General features: G+C 36.2%; 1 protein-coding gene across 6 annotated transcripts; it reads left to right on the top strand.

Annotated features, from left to right (window-relative positions):
• Positions 1 to 865: 865 nt before the first annotated feature.
• LOC18431557 (protein STRUBBELIG-RECEPTOR FAMILY 3) lies at positions 866 to 25,777 on the top strand. Of its 6 annotated transcripts, none has more exons than XM_020665622.2 (17): positions 866 to 1,022; positions 1,742 to 1,908; positions 2,224 to 2,353; positions 2,487 to 2,558; positions 2,766 to 2,831; positions 2,968 to 3,039; positions 3,148 to 3,219; positions 3,320 to 3,391; positions 3,481 to 3,546; positions 17,994 to 18,059; positions 18,186 to 18,559; positions 19,053 to 19,330; positions 19,831 to 20,102; positions 21,001 to 21,139; positions 21,263 to 21,402; positions 21,819 to 21,975; positions 25,240 to 25,777. In XM_020665622.2, the coding sequence occupies exons 2-17, from the start codon at positions 1,815 to 1,817 to the stop codon at positions 25,381 to 25,383; spliced, it is 2,214 nt and encodes a 737-aa protein (XP_020521281.1). In that variant the 5' UTR covers positions 866 to 1,022; positions 1,742 to 1,814; the 3' UTR covers positions 25,384 to 25,777. The 6 variants fall into 6 exon arrangements, with proteins under 6 accessions (XP_020521281.1, XP_006841742.1, XP_088716277.1 ...); XM_006841679.4 differs by having other exon boundaries at positions 866 to 1,077; XM_088860151.1 differs by lacking the exon at positions 17,994 to 18,059.
• Positions 25,778 to 27,524: the final 1,747 nt, after the last annotated feature.

Genomic DNA, 27,524 nt, shown 5'->3' with positions numbered 1-27,524 from the left:
TTACCATTGAATCAACAGATGGAAGTTGATGGAAACATAATGTGACCTACCATTGATTTGGGACGACAATTCGTGCTTTGCTGGATAGGTCCCACTCCCTTTCCATTACCGTTCTTCCAGTGATTGGACGGTGATGATGCTTTTGACACCAGCTTCTCCATACAAAATTAGAAGGCAGCTTTTTTATGTGCCTTACAGTTTTAGTAGCAGCACAGGTCCATGCAATTCACCCCATCCTTAGGATTAATTTTTGAAGGAAAATCGCAAGGAATAAATAAATCAAAAGTATTATTTTAAAAAATGTATTTATTTTTCTATATTCATGATCACAGTGATTGAAACCCTATGCGGCCTATGCGCACCAAGACCTCACCCGTTACAAATAGAGGAGCAAGGTCTAACGGTAACAATTTACCCGTTATGGACGACAAAGATATGGATGATTTGGACATTTCCCCTGATTATTCGCACTTAATTATTAATACACAGGGGGACAAAAAGGGATTAATACACAGGGGGACAAAAAGGGATTAAACATTTGACGGGGATATTTTTGCAACAAAAATAGAATTGGAAGATGAACGGCCGAGATTCACGACACGTAAAGTCGGAGTCCACTATGGACACGCTTTATACTCTTTTGAAAAGCGGCTCAAATATCGGCTCTGAGATTTAATTTAATTTTATCTTAAAATAAAAATAGTGAAGCGTCATGAGTCAAGATATATCCCATGTCTCATTCCACGCTGTAAAGACCAGATTCCGTTTCCTTTCTCTTCTCTTTTTTTCCGAAAATTTTCCCTCTTATTGATATATTATAAAAACTTTTAAACTTTAAATTGCTCTCCTTCCATTATTACTCAGAGTTCGAATTTCTCTCTCTCTCTCTCTATAACTGAAAAGACAGGGCTCCAATATTTTCACTGGTTATTCCGTCTCTCTCTCTATCTCTCTCTCCTGGTCTTGAGAGTGGTAGAATAATGTGGAAATCGTTGGTGAATTCAGAGAATAATATCACAAATGTTAGAATTCAGTACCATTTTGTCACATTTTTTGGATAAACTGCGTGATTTTGAGGTTAAGTTTTTTTTTTTTTTTTTTGAGCTAAGTTTTTCTTCTTATTATTCCTTTTTTGAAAAGATTTGTTTGCCATTTTATATATTGAAATTACGAGATAATTCGTGGTGGAAGTGTTGACTTAACGCTTTTAGTTCATTTGAAATTCTTCTGTATTTGTTTTCTCTTTAGGCTACTTTTTACTGCATTCTGCAACTAGTTCTTAGAAACCGTTGTGGACTGGTAGCTCAGAGATCGTCCGCTTTATGTTGCAACATTTTAATTTTGGGTATTTGAATATTAGGTTCATGGATTATTATTGTATTTTGTTGGGAATTGATGCTGTCCATCTGTGTTCTACTATTGTTTAGTGGTGTTTTTCACCAAAGATCTAAGATTTTTCTTTTGATATCTGTCTTTCCTTTTCTAAAATTCTTTTCTTTCTTGAACTTTTTTTTCCTCCTGTAAATACTTCTTGATCTTTGTAACATGTGTTTTTCCATATGAATGAGACAACCTCCTCATATGTAGGGTTTCAATTGGTTAAACTTGATTTACTTGAATGGGCTGTCTAGATCTGTTTCGGTTTAGTGAATATTCTTGATGGTAACACATATTTTAGTTCGCCTTAGTTACTCTGATAGTTTCTTCTACTGGGATACTGATTCTGTTTGTTTTTACTTAGGTGCTAGCTTTTAGTTAAAAGGAAATCTCAAAGTTTAAACGAATGTTGGTGAAATTGGCTGATTAATACGAGCATGGGAAATTTGAGTATCATCATCACAGTCTTGATCGGAGCCCTTTTTCTGCCAAGCATTCCATTCTCCCATTGCTATACTGATGTTCAAGATGGTAAAATTTTTGCACTTTGCTTAATGCGTTTGTTTGTATGTCTCATTTGACAATTATTGGTTTCCCCAAATTCCAGTCAGAAACATAGTATTTGGTGGGATATATGATACACCTGTGTGTGAGTTCTATTTTAGCTTTACCCTTTGTTTTGACCACAATTAGAAGGATCTGCTATTTGAATCTTACTGTTTCCAATCTATATGTTGCGAGGACTTTTTGCTTCCTAAGTAGACATAGTTTTCTGGTTTTTTTGTTCAAAATGTTAAACATGAAGATGGTTTCCCTAATTTTTTTTTTCTTGCCTCTCCTTTTCAGTATTTGCAATTAACAGCTTATATGCGGCTCTGGACTCACCTCCAATTCCTGGATGGGTTGCTCTTGGAGGAGATCCCTGTGGTGACATGTGGCAGGGTGTCCAATGTACTTTTGCTAACATTACTGCAATGTATGTTTATTTTTTTCTAATTTTATATTCATGCTTTCATCTTGTAATCAAATTATTTTGCTTTAACTGCATTGAAATATGAGTTTCTATTATTCTAAGATTTCATATTTGTATTTAACTTTTGGTGTACTAGTGTACTCAATGCCGCGAATTTAGGGGGACAGCTTGGTGCGGCATTAGGAAACTTCACATCTCTAATAACAATGTAAGTATCAAGTCTATAGTGTGAGATTCCTTTTTGATTTCTCTGAACTCTTCCTTCATATATTTCCTCTCAGTTAACATATGACGATGTGAAACCAAACCTTTTAATAGTGGATATCATCTCTGGTACAATGTTCTTCATCTTGTCTGTGCATATTTCTCATTGATTTTTTACATTTTGGTGATTTTTATTTTTGCTTTATGGCAGTAACCTGAGCAACAATCATATTGGGGCCACTATCCCGGACAGTTTACCCCCTCACTTGCAACAGCTGTATGTTTTGATTTTCTTGCTTTGGATGGAATCCCCTTAAGGCAGTTTAGTAAAGATTAAAGTCTTTTTTTTGCTTAACTAGGTCCTCTCATGTAGCTGTCTTCTTACATTTCTAATTTTTGGTTTTTCGTACCAGATTTCTTTCAGATAATCAGTTCATAGGGACTATACCGAGTTCCTTATCAGAACTATCTCTTTTGTTAGACATGTAAGTGGGCAAATAAATATTTCATTTATTATGGTGCTCATATTTAGCAGATTGCCAAGGCTGAGAATATCTTAGCTTAGATTGTCTTCGTTTCTTCTAATTCCTCAGGTCACTCAACGACAATCTCTTAACAGGACCAATTCCAGATGCCTTTCAGGCCCTTTCGAGTATTATTAATCTGTGAGTCATGGATGAATTTCAAGAACAGTGAGTTTATATAGTTGGAAGTTTCTCTGTACTAGCTAATTCCATATTTATTGTCAAACCTGAATTGGTACAGGGATCTGTCTAATAATAATATAACTGGACAGTTGCCAGCCTCCATGCAAGACCTGTCTTCTTTGACTACACTGTGTGTTTCTTGATCTCTATAATTTTTTCCTGGCTCTATTTGTTTTTCTTTACATTTTCCAGTAATTTATACTGTGGTTTTGCTTGCAGGCACCTGCAAAATAATCAATTGTCTGGAATTCTTGATGTCCTGGAAAATCTTCCTCTAAAAAATTTGTAATTGCCTCATGCCATTTTATATTCTTGTTTAGCTTCTGTTGCCTTTCAAAATTCTTGTTCATGATGGTTATTTTATATTTTCTGAAATCAGTCCATGTAGATGAATATAAGCTAGTTCAAATGAAACAAGTTCCATGAAGCGATAAAAGGCACTAGGAAACACAATAGCTCTATGCCATTTATTGAACCGGATGGTAGCTTGGACCTTCAGTATCCGATTGTCTTTGGTTGCAGGACTAATGGGTTTTGGGGATTTAACAAACAAAGTGGAACTTAGATCAGTTGGCTGATAGCGGTCTGAGTATGAACAATTTGGTTTTGCAGAAATAGATGGCTGGGATGTGGAGTAGACATAATGCAGAACATTTAATGATATGGTTGGCTTGCTACATGGTATTGCAGGCAGACAAATGGTGACCTCTTTGGGGGCATGGCCTTCAACTAAGTGGATAATTGATAGATAACGTCAGTTTAAAAGCTATTGAGGCTAGGGACAGTGGGATTACTTGAGGGAGGCTATGAGGGGGAGGGGGACATGGCTTGTCCACATAGGATGTAAACACCTGTTGGAAAGAGAGTGGAGTATCATGTACCATGATGATGGGGAGGGGATGATAGGGATGGTTGGTAGCAACATTGTTAATGAGATTGGATTGGTGTTTTGAGTTGTTGTTGGTTGAACTGTGATCATACCTACCTGGATAGAACACCAAGTAGAACGTAGAAGGACTAAGAAGCCTTGCTCTCTGGTTTTCTATGTCTCTCCAGGATTTGTAAGTTGGGCTGTTTCCTCAAAAGAGATGGTTTCACAGCTTTTTTAACTGCCCAATGGTATTGAGATGGTTAATGATTAGTTAAAGGAAAAAGTTAAACTACCTTTATGTCTGGGAATTGAAAAAAGAAATAAAACAAACTTTTCCTACTGGTTTGTATCAAAGAAACAATATTGGAACTGTCTGCTTTGTAATGAATTGGTCAAACTACCTCGGTGTCTGGAATAGATTGTTCAATGGCCCATTTGACCTATTGTCAGGTATTTTTGGTTTCATGGCGAGACTGGAACAATACAGGGAATGGTTTCGGTCCAACCATTTAGTTTATTAACCTCGATTGGCTTCAAAAATGGATAAGTGGCAATTGGACGTTCCATTGATTTATACCTAGTATCTTAGCCTAGATTAGCATTGGTGGTGGAAAACACATGCAAGCCGTCTTGATCCAAGTTGAAAATGGGTGCTGAGGAAATTTAAACGTAAAGGAAGTTCTCCCAATTGGACCATTAAACTTTGATGAATATCTATATTTCTGTTGTACAAATTTACTCATATTTCATGTGCAAAGATACATGAAGTGGTGGTAGTACGGTTTAGAAGACTGGTCTGATATTTCGTTGGGGCTCGAGAGGGAGGGTGAATACTAATTAGTAGAGTTTTACTTGTCGAGTTCTGAACTGGATGAGGGTGAATGCTCCTCATTGAATGAGCATTGGCCCCCTTAGGGCTTAGTTACATGTATTACTACGTAAAGTGACCTTATATTTCGTAAGATGCTGAAATACATAAATTCATTGATATGGTCACATAATTTCCCGAGGTGTTCCAAAAGGACATGTTATTTGTCTGGTACATGCGTGAAAGACCATTACTCTTGAGGACATTAAACAACACTACTCCTTTATGCCTATGGCCTATCTATAACCTGGGACCCTATACTTTATGTATTTGGTGCCAATTTGGTGCACAATAAAAGACTATAATGGAACAATGCATGTGCATTCGAAATTTGCATTTGAGGATACTGATGTTCACGCAATTGTAAGTTGATATTTTCAGTAGTTAAGGCCTTGTTAGGTAAAGAGAGAAACCATATGTTAGTTTGTCAAATGGCTCTATGAGCAGCTTCCATCGATAAATTATGGAGTGCACGTGAGGACCACCACTGAGACTATCGGGTTCCTTTACAAATGAGATGCTTTCTTGCTACAACATTCTGTTATATCAAGTTCTGTGGTGGCAGAATACCTTTTCCAAGATTTTTGGAAATCATTTGCACGTATATTCCTCTTAAATCTGTGTTTTGAGAACTCCAAATGTCTTGGAAAATTTAGTTTCAATCATTTTATTGAATACCTCAAAGGCAACATGTGGTTTCACAAATTTTTGAACGAAATTGATCAGAGCATGCTTGGAAAAAGTATCTATGAACACTGATACTATTGGACACCAGGCTTAGATGGACACCTCAGACATGTCAGTATGTAATATCAAGACAACCTCGTCTTGTTGCCACTTACAACTTAGGCAAACAGGAGCCATCGTGCTTCTCTATAATGCGATAAAAGGGTATGAAGTTTGAAGTTTGCATCTTATCCTAGGGCCTAATGGGTTTGGAACATTTACTGCGGCATGGAAGGAACAGTACTGAGGCGTGAGTGACTTCAGAAAGACTATGTGTTGATGCTAGTGACCCAACATGAAACTATCTCCCCCAATTTCCTAGTCAATCTCCAAGATTTCAGTCAAAAGTAAGATCATAATTGGTATAAATCATTTGACAAATGAAATAATGCGTTTGATTCCTAGTAAGGCTCGTCAAACGCATTCCATAGTCCATATTATTGCAATCTGGCATGGATTTCTGATTTATATACTTTAAAAACTTGATTCCAAATATGTTAGAATCTCGATTCGAAACAACAAGATATCTATGTTCCACATATGTCAGAAACTCGATTCTATAGATGTCGGAAACTCGATTCCACATGTTAAAGAATCTTGACTCCTGGAGTATCGATTCTAGGGGGATGAAAATTCTGATTCCAAGGAGGGCAAAATCTTGATTCCATAGGTGGATGAAACTTGGATCTATTTCGGTCGAAACACGATTCTCAAAAACTAGGAATCTCGTTCCTAGCGATTCTTATTGTATGGACAACGATTCCTAAGACAGGAATCTTTTAGCCGGCCGCGATTCCTCCGTGATTCCGGTTCCTAAAACTATTCGAGCTCCCATGCATTTCCAACAACTATGCTTCAAACACCTCTTAATGTGGATTTGTAATCACCATCTTGTGTCCAAGCATTTGAGAAAAGAAATACTTGTTGATGGCATTCCTCTACCATGTCAATGGTCACAGCCTCCAACGAAGGGGCAAGAAACTAGAGCTAACTTACCAACTGAAATTTGGGAGTTAATCCTGGAGAATACCTGGAGGCTGGAGCTAACTTGCCAACTGGAGATTCAAGAGATGACCCTAGAGAATGCCAATCTGGTTCTTCAGTTAGAAAGTGGGGCATTTTTGATGATAGATGTTTCAGGGGAAATACGGATGCTCTAATCTGTTCAACATAGACCAAACTCCTCTAATTCAAACAATCTATTTAATATCAAGGATCAGGTTTTTGGGGGACATGTTTTATCGCGTTATGAGAGCGCTCTCTCAAAGGGTCACATGGATGAAGAAATTTCCTAAATTGGCCTCTATCCTTGCTTAAACCTCAAGCATGATGAGTCCCTATCCTAGCCCATGTGGGAAAACACACGTGAGTTGCCTCGGACTCAGGATCGTTTGGGATTGGCAGGCTGCTGAGCACTGAACAGGGTAGATGTCAATACCATACCTTGTGCAGCAGTCGGGCAAGAACTGTAGCGAGTCGCTTGAGTACTGTGAAACTTGGGTGGTCTCACTCAAGTTTTATAGTACTCGGGTGGATCTGCCCTGGTATTACAGTACACAGGCGGGTACCATGCATGACTAGGCTTGAAAAGCCATTTTCTACATTTTGTAGATTCTTAAGCTTAGAGTGCTATTTGATTCCAAATGTGGTCTATGGACTGATTTTTTCTAGATATATCCACTAGATAGATAATTTTTGCTTGATCTATCCACTAGACAGACCAGATTTGAGATTAACAAAAAAAAATCAAATTCTATGGATTTGAGAGATCAAAGATTTTTTCCCTTTGTAAAAATTTGATATTTATTTGCATCGAATAGTCTTTAATGAAATTTGTTCCCCAATCCTATATTTGGGTTCTTCATGCAACTATAGACTTGTTTCTCAACAAAATCCAAAAAAATTGAATTCACATATTTCAAATTTGGATTTACTATTCATCCGAATATTTCAAATGCTTGGGTCACCTAGATCCAAACTTGAAACCCAAATCTTGCTAAGGATATTTTTTACAAGGATTTGATGCATCGATTCACATTGGGACGATTTGGTGATTGGCCTTGAAATTTTGGCTAAATTATAAGTTTTTTCAATTTAAATTCATAACATTCATTTTCCACTAAATCGATTACAATTAATTTATAATTAATTTTCTATAAACTTTTTATGTGTTTATGATTTTGATATTTTTGATATTTTTGTGCTTTTCTCAATTTTTTCAGATATATCTTTTTTGTCAAGGCAATAGTGATTTTGATTTTGTTTTATTTTTAGAATTTTTAGATTGTTTGCAATTTTTACTAATTTTTTTTCTCATTTTTTCATTTTTTGTCCCCTTTTATGACTCTGCATGGCTGCTTGCCCATGGGGCGAGTTATTGACCCGAGAAGTGTAATCTTTCATTGGGTCCTAGATATTGAGCCTTATTTTACTGAACATATTATCAACATTTTATCGGGGTATCTATTAGTGAGGTTTTGAGCAAGACACTATCCATTTTTCCAAGAAGCCAAGTAACCGGCATTGAGTTTTTGTATGCAGTTTCAGTTGATATTCAACTTACTCCATGCTCCACTCCACTGAAGTGGTTGTAGTACCTTCTTCAAAGCCATAATCATGTGTTTGAGCCCCAGTTGATTGGGAAAGTTTCACTTGAACTTTTGATTTTGTCCTTCAATGATGTGAGCAAATCAAACTAAAATGATGTTTCTTGTCACACAAAACGAGTTTAAATCAAGGACAAAGCCTGAAAATGGTACTTTTTTATGTATATGATAACCTAGGGAGCAAACAAAGGAACTCTTGAAAGTGAGCTCAAATGGTTGCACTAAGGTATGGATGATATTCAAGTTTCACACATGAACTCGTGGCCCTGAATCTTTGGAATTTCCTAAAAAAGCTCACATCTCTTAATTGTTAGGAACCGAGGCTCTCTTGATTACCCCTTGTTGCAGTGAATCCCCCATTACAACAAATCTAACACCTTGAAACTAACTTGCCAATTATCTAAAAATTGATTCCAAGACATCCAACACCCAAGAATCGAATTTATGGTGTAGTACATTTGGTAAAAATATGATGACATCAAGAGAGTAAAATCGGAACTCCAATGGCACAACCATACACTATAAACCATAATCAAACCACCATCAACACACAATATAAGTAGTTCACCCAAAATCGGGCTACATCCTCGGGCAACCGGCAAAGAAATGATTCACTATCAATGGAAGAATTACAAGTTTGTGGGTTTTGTGCAGATTACCTCATACAATGGTAAGGAAAATGCAAATTGATATTTCCTACCACAATAACACCATCGATTGACTCCCTTCTTCGTCATCGTCGACCAACACTGCCACTATAAAGAAATGCCGATGAAATTCGTCCCAATACAAGGCCACTATGAAGCTAGGGTTTGCCGAAACCCTCAATCTCTATTATTCCCCAAAACTCCTTTTTCTCTTCACAAAGAGCTCCCACACAAAAAACTCCCATTTGTCTTTCTACACAATGACTTTATGGGCATCCTTAAAAGTCATATTTCTTGTGACAAAAATAGCCTTTGGCATTGAGGGAAATGCCATAGGCCAATGGGATGTGATTTTTGCATTACCTTCTCAACAATCTCAACCTTGATGAAAAATCACATCCTTACCTTGCTAACCATAGCTGGTTATTTCTTTATCGAAGAACCTAGAGAACTTAGCCAATGCCACAAGCTCTCTAGCATGCCTTGCTCATTGTCCTTCATGCTTGTACTTTTCATGCCAACTCCACCTTTTTCAACACTCTCTTCCTTGAGTTCTTGAGGCCATCTTGCCTTCACACATGCTTTACGTTTATCATTTTCTATACACGTACAAGCACAACCGGTGCTTGACCTCATGTTCCTAAGATGCTTGCATAAGTTGTTCCCCCAAGCCTTGCATATGCTTGAAACTTTGGCAATACATGCTCATACTTCTCAAATTTCGAAGTATCCATTTCACTTCATTCCACCATTTTCTTCTTAGGCTAAACACAAGCCAATCAAGAGAGAAATAAATAAGTGAAATGACAAATTTATAGAAATCATGGTAATAATCAAAATCAATATTAGAGTAGCATGCAACAGTCTAATCACATGAGCCCTTCCTTCATCAAATTTTGAACATCGGTCCAAAGGAAATTCATGTGGTGTTTCCTGTCATATCCCCTTGTGAAAGTCCCAAATCTTCATTTTTTCCACCTTGCCGAATATTCTTATCAGGACCTTGCTTTATGTCATCAAGATCTTTAATTGCCAAACCATGTGCCCCTTGCCGAGCTTCTTCTTCTTCTACAACCAAATTTATCTTTTTACTTACAATTGTGCTCCCCAATAATTTATATGAGTTTCCTTCCCAGACTCCTTTCATTATAACTAGAGTTCCCTTTGAAACTTTGAGCATTCCACCTTGCCCGGTAAATTTGTAGACTTCCATATCTAGAGAAGAAAGTGAAATCAAGCTCTTCTTCAAATCCGGCACGTCTCACATTGTCAAGCATTCGAACCATGCCATAATACATCCTTATGTGAATCGAGCCCATTCCGATCGTTTTTCTCATTGAGTTATTCCCTTTTGATGCCAAACCGTCCTCACATGGCTCATATGTATCACCACGATCTATGTGGGCCCATATGATGTGTGGCTCCATTATCAAGAACCCAACTTTGATAGTACATGGGATTGCATCCCACCATCAACATCTCCTCTTCAACATACCTGGGTGTTGATTATTCAACTTGGTGAGCCTCATTCTTGGCCTCACTTTGTCCTTCCATTCTCAAACTGAAACCCTTTGAGGAATTTGACCTTTTTCTTTGCCAACAAATTTTCTCTATGTGGATGGACTTGCCACAAAACCAACAACCTCTTTTGTCATAAGACCCCTCGAATTTGATCGACTACTTGAGGAATCTCTTTATGAACTAACTTGTTTATCCAACTGGCATATGGCCATAAGGACATCCTTCCTCGAACCCATCAAATCATCCATTGATGCATTCTTTCGAAGTTCATTGGCAAGTAGAGCACTACAAACCGAATCCAATTTGAGGGATTCTTCATTGTTACAACTTAAGGTAGTAACAAAATTGTCATAAGACTCCGACAATGAACAAAGCAAACGTCACTGCCTTATCTTCCTCCTCTATTATTACCCCAATACTCTCGAGTTGACAAATTATATTATTGAACTCAGTCAAGTGCTCTGACAATTTCATACCATATCTCATCCTCAAATAATAAAAATTTTTTTCTAAGAAAATTCGATTTGTGAGGGACTTAGTTTGAGATAGGCTTTCTATATTTGCCCATGAATCTGCCACCGTCTTTTCACCAACTATGTTAAATAGTTTTTCATTTACTAAACACAAGCAAATTGTGGCAAGGGCTTTCCTATCCAATTATTCCCAATCATACTTCAAATTTTCTGGTTTCTTGGATTTTCCTTTTAGTGCTTTATAAAGACTTTATTGTACCAATTTTATCATGAACTTTTATTTTCCAAAATTCAAAATCATTTTTTCCATCAAATTTCTCTACTTTAAATTTATAACTAGCCATTTCTCAAATCATTGCACACTTCCCTTGAGCTCTGATACCACCATTGTTGGAAAAATCGGACGATCTAACCGTTAACCGCCCAGTTAGATCAGAATTGGCCCCTTGCCTGTTCCGGTTTCGGGCGGTTTTCGTGATCGGTCGGTATTTTAAAAATAAATTTTTTAAAAAATGTATATAAAATCCTAAAAATAAGGAATTTGATTTGTAATACATTTTTTCATAGTTTTTACATTATGGTAAATATTGAAAATTGTTTTGGTCATTAATACTCACGTTTAAAATCCATTTTTTCATTAATTTTCAACTTCATTTGAATGCGTTTTGTTTTAATCATTAATTATATGCTTTTCATATTTTAGTAGAATTTTTTTTTTTGCATCTTTTTTATTTTTTTCAACAATTTTTTAACTGCCCGAGACTTCCTCGGTTAGAACGGTTGAATCGGCCGGTTTGCCGGTTAGGCCGGTTAAATTGCTTTCAGGCCCATGTCCGATTAACTGTTCCGGTGCGATTTTCCGAACACTGGATACCACTTGTTGGGAACCGAGGCTATCTTGATTACCCCTTGTTGCGGTGAACCCCCCACTGCAACAAATCTAACACATCGAAACCAACTTGCCATTTACCGGCAAATTGATTCCAAGAAATCCAACACCCAAGAATCAAATTTATGGTGTAGTAAATTTTGTGAACATGTGATGAAATCAAAGAGATGGTAAAATAAGAACTCCAATGGCACAACCATACACCACAAACTATAATCAAACCACGATCAACACATGATATACGTGGTTCACCCAAAATCGGGCTACATCCATGGGCAACCGGCAAGGAAATGATTCACTATGGTTACCCAGGAAATGATTCACTATCAATGGAAGACTTATAAGTTTGTAGGTTTTGTAGAGATTACTTCATGCAATGGTAAGGAAAGGGCAAATTGATATTTCCTACCATAGTACCAACATCAATCAACTCCCTTCTTTGTCACTGTCAACCATATCGTTGCCGCAAAGAAACTTCGATGAAATCCGCCCCAATACAAGGCCACTATGAATCTAGGTTTTGCTAAAACCCCCAATTTCTATTCTTCCCCAAGACTCCTTTTTCTCTTCACAAAGAGCTCCCACACAAAAAATCCCATTTCTCTCTCTACATAATGACTTTATAGGTATACATAAAAGTCATATTTCTTGTGACGAAAATAGCCCTTGGCATTGAGGGAAGTGCCATAGGTCAATGGAATGTGATTTTTACATCACCTTCCCAACATTAATGACTAGTTCTTTTGCCGCTCCTAGAGTCTATCGAAAGTTCCCTTTCTGGCAATATCGAAAGAGTACATTCTTATCACTGTTGTATCCGATTTTTAATCTTCGGAAAGAACTCTTGACACTTATAATTTTCATCATGTGTTGAAGTTGTGGAGATAAACTTCAAATCTTTCAGAGGATTTGCATTCTAACTGCAAAGCCATAATTATTCTCATTATTTGGGTTTGTCCCTCTAGGTTTTTGAAACACCTTATTAGATGAGAATGAATGAATGGTCATATGTAAATACTTCATGTTGGGGTGTATTTGACAAGACCATACCTTCTCATATTTGAAAGATCTCAAAATCTATTAGATTGGTGAGCCCATTAGTGGATTGCAAGTGAATGTTTTTTACCTTTTTACCCTTTAGATCTCTTCCCCATTAACCTTCCCTCTCTCTCTCTCTCTCTCTCTTTGTTTCCCTCTCTGTCTCTCTCTGCTATTCTCCACTCTCCTTTGTGGCCATTTTCATTGGTTTTCACCTCACTCTCCTCTTTTTCTAATATGCACGTGCTCTTCCTCTCTCTCTCTCTCTAAATTTTTCCAAACATGAACTCCTTGGACCCCACCCAACATTATGGCATCAAAATTCTGCTCAATAGTTCTTCCCTGTGGAACACAAACTCAGATGAGGAAATCGTCCTTCATGCACAAATAGAGGTAATGTAAAATTCAGAGAAATAGAGTTGCGAATGTATCTTCTGCTACCTTGGATGAAGTAATTAACTGTGTGGATAAAGAAGTGGGTTTTGAATATCAAATTCCATCCCTCAAGACTCTTTCTCATCTTATCTCTTCTCAAATCTCACTCCATTGCAGAATTTTCCATGCCACAAGACTCAATCTCAGCTTCTCTTTTCACACCAAGTTGTTTGCCCCAGATTTGTCAGTGAATATGATTATGACTACAACTATGATAAAGGAACCATATAAACTAACACAAAGAGGGAAGAAATTCACCCTAGATTTATATAGTGGGAAAAGGGTTTTTGTATACATTAATGAGTTCAATATACAAATTTGAACACCCTTGATAGGGGCTTGAAGCATACTATAGATCTAAAAGAAATAACACAAAGAAGTGGATAAGATAAGCACCAATCGAATATGACATTCTTATACCTGGATAGAATGCAAGGATGCAGTCCAGTTCACTTTTTTTTTACCTGGGCATCAAATGAGTCTCGACGTCAGGTGTATTTTCTTTTCTCTTCAGATTACTAATCACCCACAAGGTTTCTGAGCAATATCATATGCTCTTGGTCTTACTTAGAGCATGGAAAGAATATCTCAAAATGGTGGGATGTCATTCTCTTTGTGATGCTTGCAGGATCAGTCCGCTTTCTCGCTCATTTAATGGGGTATTTATAGCAGTTTCTTGATGATAAAGTTGGATATGTTTTGTGCTTATCCAGTATCTGTGGGTTGAAACAACCTCTTTCTCAAAATGTCATGAGAGGATGAGCTTAATTTGAATTTAGACCTAAACCAATCTCAGGTCATTGTAAGAATTGATTCTAATTAGAATGATAACCTCAATTTGAATTTGAAATGAAACCAACTCGTGTTGTAATGATATTCGACTCGATTTTGCTTCAAGTTGTTGTGGATAACCTCAATTTGAATTTGAAATGAAACCAACTCATGTCATACTATTTGCTACTTTCTGTGGTCACCGGCAGTAAAACCAGTATGCAAATTAGCACACCTGCTTCCAAATGACGCCACTTTCTCTTGCTGAATCTCTTTGACTTGAAATTTTGCATTTTGATAGAGGACTGAAGATGAATCCAGCAGTCGTCACTTCAAATCAGATAATTGCAGGCCCAACTGCTTTCATCACAGGGAGTTATAGACCTTGAAAGTTTGATATTCTTGTACAGGAGTTTATGAGGAATACCCCCACAAAATTTGGTGAGAAAACTCCATGTGCAGTGGGAGATATCTCAGACCGGTGGTCAAATTGTTTGACAGTTTTGAAGCTCATGTTTCATATCCAACTGCTTTTATGTGGGAACTCCATGGGAGACCGCATTCCCATGGTTGATGGGGTGCTAAAGTGAGGAATCCATCTTTTTCAGTCTCAAGAGAAAACTCCCTATATATGGGTAGAAATGTTAATTTTAGTGGTTAGGATTCATCTGGTGAAGATGTATCTGGCTGCTGGTGGATATAAGCCTTAGCTATCTTTATGTATAAATAAGGGGTCAAATCATCTCTAAATGAGCCAAATATCTAGGAAGAGGCTTATCATGTCTTATATATGTTGTATTGGAAGTTTCAGGTCAATCCCTAATATCGTGAAGGGACAGGTAGTCAAGCCATATCTTGGCGACGGGTGAGTTTGGAAATGTATTAAATGAAGTCAAAATTGCATGGAATTTGGATAAGAGGCATAAAAGCCTTATTATGTACATATGCAAGTTCCACCCTATTCTGATATCATTTAATGGGGTTGCACATAGATCGGTTGCCAGAGCCCTTCTTAACAAATGATGGTCTTCAAAAGATAATAAAATCTTATGCAAACTTCCCCAAATTTGGTAGGGAGGCATGTGAGACCTAGGAATATAGGTCCCAAAGTTTGGTCTCAATTTGAGATCATTTGGTAGTCCTTGATATTGATCGTCGTTAGAATATGACCGTTGACATGCTGTTAGGGCTGTCAGAGTATATTAGACCATGGGTGTCGATTCCTGACACTATCATCCTTCAATTATGATGTCTGAAGAATGGTTTCACGTTGTCTTATGTATTTTTGACTTGATCAATATCTGTTCCAAGGCAAATATCAGTCAAACTTATACTAATGACTGCTCAGTTCTGTTTATCCCATCCTTTGAGATTATTTGTCTCCCTTGAGTATGTTTGATCCTTGGATGATGAAGAGAGAGAGAGAGAGAGAGAGAGAGAGAGAGAGAGAGAGGTTCACAGGAGAAGAATGAGAGAGCTTTAGACATTCTGAGAGAAGAAGAGAGGTGTTTGTGGGAATTTTTGTTTAACGGCTCGTGAAGCTCTGTTTTTAAGAGGCAGATTTTGAGGGAGAGAAGAAAGGGTTTTTGAATCTGGCTTTGTAGAGAGAGAGAGAGACAGAGAGAGAGAGAGGTAGATGGGGGAAGTGAGAGAGAGCTATGGCGATTGACACTAAAGAGAAAGAGACGAAGAGAGGGGTTGTGGGTTTCTTTTACAGGTAGGGAAAGACGAGAGGTTTTCCTTTATCCAGAATTAATTCACCATACAAGTGAGAGGAAAGGGGTAAGGCATTTTATAAAAGAATGGGTGTTGTATTCCTCTATCACTAGAGTATGTATGAATGTACGGAAATGGCTATAACAGAGAGGGGCATCCAAGCTTTTGATCAATTGAGCTGTCCAATTTCCCCTCTCCCTGATCCATGTTGTCTTTCGAATTCCTTCATCCCCGGGGGAATTTCTCTCTCACTTAATAAAATGAGTTTCTTGTACAGGTAGGGAAAGAGGAGAGGTTTCCCTTTATTCAGAAATAATTCACAATACAAGAGAGAGGAAAGGGGTAAAAAGGCATTTATAAGAGAATGGGTAAAAATACTCTTGTACACCATAAGATTGTATTTAAAATACACAGGGTCATTCCCCAGAAACAATAAGGCCCATTGATTGACCTATTGCTCCTTAGGAAATAATGTATGTAACTTTGACTAAACTACTTAAATGTGCGATTAAAATTATGTGAAAAACTAAATTGCATCAATGTATTTGCATGATCGCATATATGCCCTTGATCTCTTGCAAATGGATGCCTTTGACTAGTACATTGATGCACAATCAATGCTGGGAATGTAGGACCACTTACAGGGTCCATCTGGCCATTAGGATGATGAGAGTTCAATGGACCAGTGTGAGGCAAATAAATCTTTTTGAAGAACGGAGGTGACTCAGAGTAACATGGTGCCCCTGAAGTACCTAATGTGGGGATTTTTGGTAGGAAGAGATGGTGCAATAGAGCTTGATGGTTACAGATTGGGTTTACATTGTGCTACATGGTCAGACTAGTGCAGTCTTGAAAGGGGCGTGACAGATTGGTTGATTTGAGAAACTTTCCTTTTATGAATAGGTATAATGTCTGTACTTTTCAGGCTTTTCATCTCATTTTACCTGGATTCTGGTTTGCAAGGGTTGCAGGGGACTGGCCTTGTCTGTCTTTCTTAGCATGGTTAGTTAGGAGGACATATTTTAGTGGTGATGAACTTAATTTGGGAAGGCCTGAATATGACTTCATGCATAGTAGTAGATGTTTCAAAAAGTTAATGGATCTTTTGTGATCGTAGCTGATGTATTGAATGATCCAATGTAATGTTGGTACGATAAATGATGAAAGGAATATTGAATAGGAGATTTCTCCTTGGGAAAAAAATAAAATAAAATCTTACATGGGTGGGTCTGTATAACTTGGGGTTGTCTATGACAGGGAAGATGACATGGAATACCTTCCTTTTGGATATACAAGGTGGACTTTATTTAAATTGCTATTTACTTGGTTTTTAATTGAAATCTTATTTGCCTTTTCAAGATAAAAGGAAAAGAAACATAGTTGTTGGGATCGGGATTGGGAGGGAGAACAGGAACAGGATCAGGAGCATGGGATCATGATAGGCTAGAAGTTCCCTATTGCCAGGATCGCTGAATTTTAGGGATCTCAACATTTTGGGATTGCATGATATATTCTAAAGGTCTTGACAACCATCAAGTGAGAGCATCTATTTCTTCTTCCAAAAATATTGGAATATGATTTTTCAATTATTACTTTCTTTTTTTTGATGTAAGTGCATTCCAGACTTGTTTCCTTATAAAAGTTCAATATAACATGAGTGTGGTTTATAACCATCGATGCCTAATGGATTGGGATCGTGTTCCCCCCATGTGGGAGCGAGATTAACCCAAGATCCATCTCTAGGAGCGTGGATCACCAGGATCACCTCTAAGTTCGGAGATCCCAATAACTATGGAAATAAATAAACTTGTTATCTAGAATTTTCCAGGAAGACGAGAACATGGGAAACAGACTACATCTTACCAACTGCTCCTTTTTAGTTGGATACAAGTTCAATGTAGGTAGTGCACAAATTGTGTTTGTGTTGTAGAATGTGACCTTGCAGCATGTATGTGGGTAAAATCTAACTTGCAAAACATCTTAACTGGCATGCACAAGTATAAGTATGATACACATTGAGTATTGCTAAATGAATGGTAATGGGAAAGTTAACTTCAGTTTCAGTTTATATTTAGCATTGTCATATTTTGTTTATTGCTTGGGTTACTGGAGTTTATCGTTTGCTTCTCCTAAATCTCATGTATGACTTTAAACATGTTCATGGTGTTCAGACATATAGAGAACAATTTGTTCTCCGGACCAATACCTCCAGCTTTGTTCAATATCCCTGACTTTGTGTGAGTCTCTCAGCAAACTTCAACATCTTTTCTGGTTGCAAATCATGCTTTAGCTGAATACTTGGAGAGTATATACTCAATGTGCTTGTTTCACTCTTTTCTTTTCTTGTTTCCTTTATTTTGTAGTAAGGATGGGAATCCATTCAATACTACTCCAGCCCCATCACCACCGCCACATGTCATATCACCTCCTCCTATTTCCAATTCACCAGTCTCTGAAGTACCTCCAAGGATGCATGCACAGGGACCCTCATCTACTCAATCTGGTTCTGACTTGGATGCTGGAAGTAGAAAATTCTTGGCAACGAAAAATATTGTTGGCTTATCAGCTGCTGGAGCTGTTATTATCGCATTTGTGGTATGCTCTTTAATTTTCATCGCATGTCGAAAGAGAAAATCAAGGAACAGACCTAGTAAGACACAAGAAATGGGCAAAGAATCCCCAAAGAAACAACTACTTGCTGACTCATTGGTCCGGCCTTCTAATCCTTCTAAGAAAGGTACATGAAGTTGGTTAGTTTACAAATAAACCTAGTGAACCTTTCATGAAAGGAAAATGTTTATACAAGTTGTCCACCGTATGCTGTAGAAGTGAGCAGCACCTCAAAAATCCATTATAAAACTCGCCAATTGATCATCTCGACTACGAGATATATGGAAAGAAAAAGGGTTTCATGCCTTAAAAATAATGTATCTTGTAAAACATTATCTGAATTGTCCATTTTTTTTAAATTTTAAGTGTTTATAGATCTGCTAGATCTACACCATTTTTGGAACTTTAAATTTCATAATTGGGGGTGGAAATCAATTTTGAGACCATCATAAAAGTTTTCGACACAAAAACTGCATCTCCCAACAAGGTTTGAAGGTGTGCCTTACTTTGATTGTTTAAGGTGGGCACCTTATTCGAATCTCATCCTTTATGAAATTCTTATTCGTAGATTATAGTTGCATTCAATATTTTCATGTAATTGGATGCAAAACTGTGAACAGATCACGAGGGAAGAGTTCAGAAGCAAGGAGATGAGCACCATGTTAATATGGTTGCGACTGATGCAAATTTGAAGCAGCCTCCTGGAGAGAATGCGACAAAAATGCCTGTAAAGAAATTAACATGGAGGCCAATCCAGAAGAATCCAAACAATTCAATATCTGCAGTACCTTATACTATTGCATCTCTTCAGCAGTTTACAAACAGTTTTGCACAAGAAAACTTGATTGGAGAAGGTTCTTTAGGTAGAGTTTACAGGGCAAAGCTTTTTGATGGAAAGGTAAGTCTCATCTCATATCCTAGTCTTCTGTTGATGTCTAATGTGGAAGGTTTCTGTTGTTTGGATGGACGTTTTAATGAGGAAGAGGGCCATTTTTCCTCCACCCATGTGTTTTTTTTTTTTTGGAAGTGTTAACTGATGAATTGTGTAAAGAATAACTACAAAACATTCGGCAACAAGGGCCCAAAAAATGCTATACAACCCATATAGAAAGCCAAAAACTGACAACAAAAAAAATCCTCCACCCATTTAGTTGTGAAAGCAGGGTCCACTCTGCTGTTCATGTGTGACACCTTTCTGTAATCCTTCTTATTATGAAAATACTGCCAAAATGCCTGCAACCAACAACAAAAATCTAATATGCTCATTTGCAAATAAGCCCTGTAATGGAGTTATTGGCCTATCCAAACAAGGCCTCATATGATGAAATGAACAAGAAAGGTTTAGAATGTTAGTAATGGTTACATAATTGATTCTCCCTCTTTTTTATTTGCTTTCAGCTTTTGGCCGTGAAAAAGCTAGACATTCCGTCTCCCTTGATGCAGTCTGATGAAACGTTTCTAGAGCTGGTATCAAGCATCTCAAAACTACGACATGTTAATATTGCTGAGCTTGTTGGTTATTGTTCAGAACATGGCCAGCAGTTGTTGGTCTACGAGTACTATGGTAATCGAACCCTACATGAGGCCCTCCACTTGGGGGATGAAGTTGGCAGAAAGTTGTCTTGGAATGTCCGTCTAAAGGTTGCCCTTGGAGTTTCAAGAGCCCTGGCGTAAGTACTATTGTACTTTTCCTTCTTTTTCATTCACACCAGTTTACCTGTGGTTGATAGTTTTGTGCTAACAGCTCCATAACGTTAATATTGTGTGCATGCACAATGTATGAAGAAGTTGTTGGTGGCTCCTTATGCATATGTTATATAGATGCATATAATGTTCATATAATGCTGCTAGTTAATTAAATATTTTACTAATGGATAATTGATTGAACTTTAAAAATTTGAATGATTAAAAATATTCAAAGTCTAAAAGTAGTTAGGTAAATGTTGAACACATTTCTAATGTTCCACATCCACAAAAATAACAGCATTCCCAATACCATATTGCTGTTGGCTCCAAGTCTAAGAGATTAAACTCAAATTACTCAATTACAAAACCGCACATTAACAATTTAGAGTAAAGGATCCAAAGTCTTCTCTTGTGACATCTCTTGATTTTTCATAAAGAATCAAATCCAAAACCTTGGATTTAATTTAATTTCTCAAAATTTTTCCATTCTAATTTAAAATTTTCACATTTATGGAGCCAGCCCCAATGTCTTCCCCAGCTTAATAAGGGGGGATGATGAAAATGCCCATGGCCGAAGGGCTTATTCTGCCCTAGAGCCTCGGCAAGCTGAGGCGGGCACATGGGCATGAGGTACCAGCTATCCATATAGTCACCGCCTTGGGTGCCTAGGTGCTCACCAGGCTGGCCGGCACCTGGAGGGGCCCTAGGCAGACATCTTTTGATACATTGTGCCTCTGTATGTGCGTGTGTGTGTTTGTGTGTGTGAGAGAGAGAGAGAGTAGAGAGAGAGAGAGAGCAAGAGAGAGAGAGAGCATGGTACTACCATTTTGGATTTGTAAAATAATCTCTGCTTACCTTTGTTCTTTTTCTTTTTTTGTGAAGATACCTCCATGAAGCCTGTGAGCCTCCAGTAGCACATCAGAACTTCAAGTCAGCTAATATTCTCTTTGATGAAGAGATGTCTGCTCGCCTCTCTGATTGTGGTTTGTCTGCACTGATATCTTCTGACCTTATGAGCCCGGTAAATGAGCCCCCTAAATATTGTTTAAAACTGGAAAAGATGAAAAGTGAATATGAAATAAAATTTCTCTCTTTGCCATCTAACAGCACCCAAGCAGCTTGGCTCACTTCTTTTAATTTGCAGATTCCCTCCCTTGCGCTTGGGTCATTTGGTTACAGCCCCCCAGAGGTGTCCATGTCAGGGGCTTACACTCTTCAAAGTGATGTTTATTGTTTTGGAGTTGTGATGTTAGAACTTCTTACTGGGCGTAAACCCTTTGACCGGTAAATGTTCTTCTTGGATATCTTTGTGCCTTGGATTATGATGTATGGCCTTGTGAGGAAAATTAACACATTACTGCTTTCTTTTAGTGCCGATCTACTTGAGGTAGACATTCATATGTCTCGTAAACATCCAATTAGAAACAAATTATTGGGATATCCTTTTTTAGTTTCTCCTATATTAATTGGGAAAATTTCTCCTGCAAGATCTAACCAAAGTAACCTTTTTTTACATGGCAAAATAATAATAGCTTTGACAGTTTATAGATTCTCCTAGTTGGTGCCATCTGGTCATTAAAATACAATTGGTGAAAATGATGATATAAGTGACCTTTTTTGTGTTTGCATCACATTGGTTGCATACTTGTTACTGGCATTTGTGGTATTGAATTTTCTTTCTGATCTTTTTTTGAACGCAGGGAACGCCCTAGAGGGGAGCATTCATTGGTTAGATGGGCAGCTCCTCAGCTTCATGACATTGAAGCCTTGTCGAAAATGGTGGATCCTGCTCTAAGTGGAAACTATCCAGCAAAATCTTTGTCACGGTTTGCTGACATTATTTCTTTATGTGTTCAGGTGAGAATCTTTAACCATTGTAATTATTTATTTTTTATTACAGAAGGAATGAAAATCTTGAATTTTGCAGCAGTTTTAAACTGATATTTGTGATTCAGTGATTTTTTTTCTTAAAATAATTGTAAAGGGAAAACTGATTTTTGAAACGGGCTATTCCCCCTTTTTGTCAATGCATTGGGGAATCTAGGACATGAAGCAAGATTATCTTTGGTGTTATTGTGTTAGGAACACTTCTTTTAGGCCTGAAATTTTACTGTTTATGCCCATTATATATATATATATATAGGAAAAAGTTTATATAGAGCGGAGGCTCTAAACAAACAAATTAGAGCTCACCTCAAAAATTTCACTAGAAGAGGTTGTTTTGATGCCCAAATATCCTCAAATTGATCATCTCGACATCAAGATGCATTGACATGAGAAAAAAAATGGATTTCAAGTTTTGGAAATACTGCATCTTGTAACGCATTTTGCACTGTCAATTTTCAAGTTTTCATAGATCTGCTCAATCCATACTATTTTTTAAGCTTTAAATTTTATAATTAAAGATGAAAATATATTTTAAGGCTATCACAAAGACATCTAGTATTGAAACCACATTTATTGACACTATTTGAAGGTGTGCTTTACTTTGATGGTTTAGAGCCTCGGCTCTATACAAACCGCACCCATATATATATGGTGAGGTTTCTATAAGAGGTTGTAACCTTAAACAATCCAATTAAGGCGCACCTCCAAATTTTATCATAACATGTAATTTTGGTGTAAAATTATTAGGATTATCCGAAAATCTATCTTCATATCTAATTATAAAATTTTAAACTCCAAAAATGGTTAAAATCAAGTAGATCTATAAACATATGAAAATCTTAAAAATGGACGGTCTAGATAATGTGTTGCAAGATGCCCTATTTCTGGCACTCAAATTATTTTTCTTTTCCATATTTATACATCTCAATGCTGAGATGATTAATTGGAGGGTTTTTCAACATTAAAATAATATTTTCTGATGATTTTTTAGGTGTATATTTAATTCTACATTTTAAGGTTGCAACCTTAAATAAACTTTTCCTATATATATATATATATATATATATATATATATATATATATTTATTCCTACACCTTTGTGTGTAGGACCTCAAAGGATTACCATTAACTTTGACACACCCATGTAATAACTTTTATAGAGATCTATGCCAAATTTAATAGTGATCATTTGGGGTCCTGCACACATAGGTGTGAGAGGGTCTCATAGGATCATTACTCATATTCTTACACACATGAGTGTGGGAGGGTCTCATAGGATCATTACTCATATATATGATCACCATTAAATTTGATACATATCTCTAGAAAAGTTATCCCATGTGGGATTTGATTTTTCTAGAGATCTGTGCCAAATTTAATGGTGATCATTTGGGGTCCTACACACATGAGTGTGGGAGGGCCTTACAAGGTCATTTCCCTATATATATAATCTAAACTTCAGAACCTTTCAAATTACAAAGGTTAAAGATAGAGAGAGTTGTAAAGGGTGGATTTACTAATTTTGTAGTTAATTTTTTTAAAAAGTTACTTTTTGTTATATCTTCATCATTAAGAAAAGGGGTAGTACTTTGGTCATCTTCATAAACGGTAAAGTTGAAATTTTTACTAACAGACAATGACACTTTACAAATAAATTCCATAACACTAACTCCCAAAATGCCATTGTACTTTTATAAAAATTACAAATTTACCTTTGCTTAATAGTTAAGTTACCTATTAAAATTATTTTTTAAACAAAAAGTAGTGATCTTTTTTATACATATACCCATCACAATCCCTTTTAATTTTAACATTTGTATTTTGAGGGGTTGTTAACTCTAGGCAGACCATATAATATATATATATATATATATATATATATATATAGAAAAAAGCTGGGATTAGCCTACTAGCTCATATGAACATATGAGCCCAACGGCCCATATTGATCTGGGTCGATCTGACGGTCACGACCTCATTTCGTGTTTGAATTTTAGTTTTTTTTTCTACAAATCCAAATCACTTGAAATTTTAGGCGTGTGTTCTTCTCATCAAGGTACACCTAATAAAAAAATAAAAAAAATTATTTGAAAAAAAATGACCAAAATACCCCCCAAACTTTTCAGGGGTATTTTGGTAAAATAATTTTTTTGATATTTTTTGAAGATTCAACTATTTATTATGAACACATTCCTAAAATTTCAAGTGATTTGGATTTCTAGAAAAAAATTTAAAATTCAAGCACTGTCGAACACCCGTGATTGACAGATCGGCTCTGATTCAATCTGAGCTAGTGGGATAATCCCAGCTTTTTTCATATATATATATATATATATATATATATATATATATATATATGTGAAAATCTACATGTGGGCCTGAGATATGGGATATTTTATGGTGAGGTCATATTTTTTGTATTTCTATTTTCTATTGTACCCCCTAGTCCAGTTTTCGAGCAATCCAAAACATCCAAAAAAAAAAAAAAGTGAGAGTCTGGATGGTTCAAAAGTGCAACTTCAAAGAATACAAAATGGTAGGTGCTTGTGCAGTTCAAAAGTTCAACTTTGAATGTTTCAAATACAAAAAAACTAAACGTTTGGGTTGTTCGAAAGTCAAACTTTCAAATTGCTCTGATACAAATTCAAAACTCAAAAAGGTTGGAACTGCCCAAACAACCTTTGTGCGTGTGTGTGTTTGACTTGGGCTGTTCGAAAATACGACTTTCTTGCTACACAAAAACCTACTTATTTATTTATCTATATATTTATTTTTTTTATGTTTTGAACCGTTCAAAAGTTGAACTTTTCTTGCTGTCCAAAAAACTCGTTCCTTTTGCGTTTTGGCTTTTTGAAAGTTAAACTTCACAACGTGGTGAAATAGTAGCAAAAGTCAAGCTTAAATTTCTGACCTCACAGATATGTTCCTATGGACCATCCTTTAATACCGAAACTTATATTGGATTTATATGTAAACTTTCTTAATTTTTAATTTTCATATTTTTTGGCTATTGCCTCTTTGTAACCTGTTGCTTCTAGAACGTATTTCCTTGTAACCAATAGAAACTTAGCATTCTTTAGTAGTTACCATTTGGAGTTGATATTTTCATGTTTGTTTCACCCCATATAGTAGTTTGTTTTTTCTTTTCTAATTTTTCTTTGTGAAGTTATCTCGTAAAGTTTACCCTCGAGAGCTACTGAAGGGATTGACTATTGACCTGTATATTTTTTGCAGCCAGAGCCAGAATTCCGACCACCAATGTCAGAGATTGTACAGGCACTTGTAAGAATGATTCAGAGAGAAAACCCAACTAACAAGAATTCGAGATCAAATGGAGGATTGGATCCAGAGCATCATGCCTCATCCTCAAGACCATAATCGTTGGTACCTCTTTCAATTCATCCCTGAAAAGGAACTGGAAAATGGGGAAATCCAGAATCCATTCTCCAGAAAATCCTAGGGAAGCTAACCATTATCTTGAGAGATCAATGTGGTCTGTCCATTCTTTCTTGGGTCTTAAATTGTGACATAGTTGCAGGGCATTGATTTTTTATTTGGAATTTAGCCCTAATTGATTTAAGTTTTACCCTTTTTCTTTCCTGGTTTTGAAAGCAGTGTTTAACTTGTATTAGAAATCGGATTAGTTTCTGAACGGCTGGTTCAGATTTTCAAAAGGTGATGTTCGGTTGTTTGATCTTACTATCCATTGTAATACAGTGCCTTTAGTTCACTTGAGCTGAGGATTAAATAATTGTTTACATTTAATTACTAATGCTTTCCATGTGATGAATGCTTGTTCAAAGATGGTTGCATAACGTTCTTTAAAGGCAAGCGGTCATACTTGACTGGGAAAATATCGTTTAGGGGGTCAACACCTTCTACAAAATTATTAAGGAATCAAAATATTTCAATTAAAATTTTTGGGTTTATGTTCTAATTTTTATTTCACTTGGATGCCTCTTTAAAAATATATTTGGAAAATACCCTAATTGCCCTCGTTCAGCTTGAGAAAGATGAATAAATAGGGGTTGGGTAACTCAATAGAAATGGCCTTGCATGCTTAGAGTTCTCAACTGGGCAATTTGGTTATTTGTAAGGGCATGTTTGGTTAATGTGAAATTATTTCTTGAGAAATATTTGCACATGAAAATATTTCTTCCGTGGTTAGGTGGGGAAATATTTCACATCAATTATCATGAAAAAGTTTATATAGAGCCGAGGCTCTAAATAATCAAATTAGAGCTCATCTAAAAAATTTCACTAGAAGAGGTGGTTTTGATGCCCAAATATCCTCAAATTGATCATCTCAATATCAAAATGCATGGACATGAGAAAAAAATTAGATTTCTAGTATAGGAAATAGTACATTTTGTAACGCATGTTTGGACCGTCAATTTGAAAGATTTTCAGGTTTTTATAGATCGGCTTGATCTCTACTATTTTTGAAGCTTTAAATTTTATAATTAAATATGAAAATATATTTTAAGTCTATCACAAAGATTTTAAATACTATTTTTGAAGCTTTAAATTTTATAATTAAAAATGAAAATATATTTTAAGTCTATCACAAAGATTTTAAATACTATTTTTGAAGCTTAAAATTTTATAATTAAAGATGAAAATATATCTTAAGTCTATCCCAAAGATTTTCAATATTAAAACTACATTTCTCAACGAAGTTGTGCTTTACTGTGATTGTTTAGATAGTTTCAATGCCTAATCATATGAGGAAATTCTTTCGTCTTGGGATATTTTCACGTGAAACAAACGTGTTCAAGGTATTTTAGGGAAAGGTACTTGATTAAAATAAAAATTAAGAAATTATCTTTTTAATGTTGTTTGACATCTTTTTGACCCCTTTAATAATTTTGTTGGGGTTTTGAGCCCTTAAATAATGTTTTCCCTAGTTAATTATATAGGAAAAGTTTATATAGATCCGAGGCTTTAAACAATTAAATTTGAGCCTACATCAAAAATTTCACTTGAAGAGGTTGTTTTGATGCCCAAATATCCTCAAATTGATCATCTCGACATCAAGATGCGTGAACATGAGAAAAAAATGGATTTCAAGTTTTGCAAATAGTGTATTTTGTAATGCATTTTTGGACAGTCAATTTTCAAGATTTTCAAGTTTTCATAGATCTATTGATCTACACTATTTTTGAAGCTTTAAACTTTATAAATAAAGATGAAAATATATTTTAAGGCTATCACAAATATTTTTAGTATTGAAACTACATTTCTCGACATAATTTGATGGAAGGTCTAATTTGATTGCTTAGAGCCTAGGCTCTATACAAACCGCACCCTAATTATATTGGGGCAAATTTTATATTCTCTTTTTCGTAGCCACATAACAGATGGCATAAATATTAGATTGGTTACAAGGTAATGTTTTAGGGAATCGAATTAATCCATGTGGACCTTTGAAGGGTGCACATGCGCCGGTTTAGATTAAACCTAGCCTAATCGAAGAGCTGAAATAATATTATTTTGATTTTTTTTAAAAAAAATTGTAT

Source organism: Amborella trichopoda, chromosome 2, assembly GCF_054954075.1.
Source record: "Amborella trichopoda isolate Santa Cruz 75 chromosome 2, AtrichopodaSantaCruz75HAP2 v2.0, whole genome shotgun sequence".
Lineage (NCBI taxonomy): Eukaryota > Viridiplantae > Streptophyta > Magnoliopsida > Amborellales > Amborellaceae > Amborella > Amborella trichopoda.
This window is presented reverse-complemented; position numbering and strand designations above follow the sequence as displayed.

What these genes read in the sequence shown, in the direction of transcription:
- LOC18431557 (XM_020665622.2), top strand. Translation starts at nt 1,815, where the DNA reads ATGGGAAATTTGAGTATCATCATCACAGTCTTGATCGGAGCCCTTTTT. An exon ending in TTCTAATCCTTCTAAGAAAG is followed by an intron (nt 18,560 to 19,052) that starts GTACATGAAGTT and finishes AACTGTGAACAG; the next exon opens with ATCACGAGGGAAGAGTTCAG. An exon ending in GGGCGTAAACCCTTTGACCG is followed by an intron (nt 21,403 to 21,818) that starts GTAAATGTTCTT and finishes TTTTGAACGCAG; the next exon opens with GGAACGCCCTAGAGGGGAGC.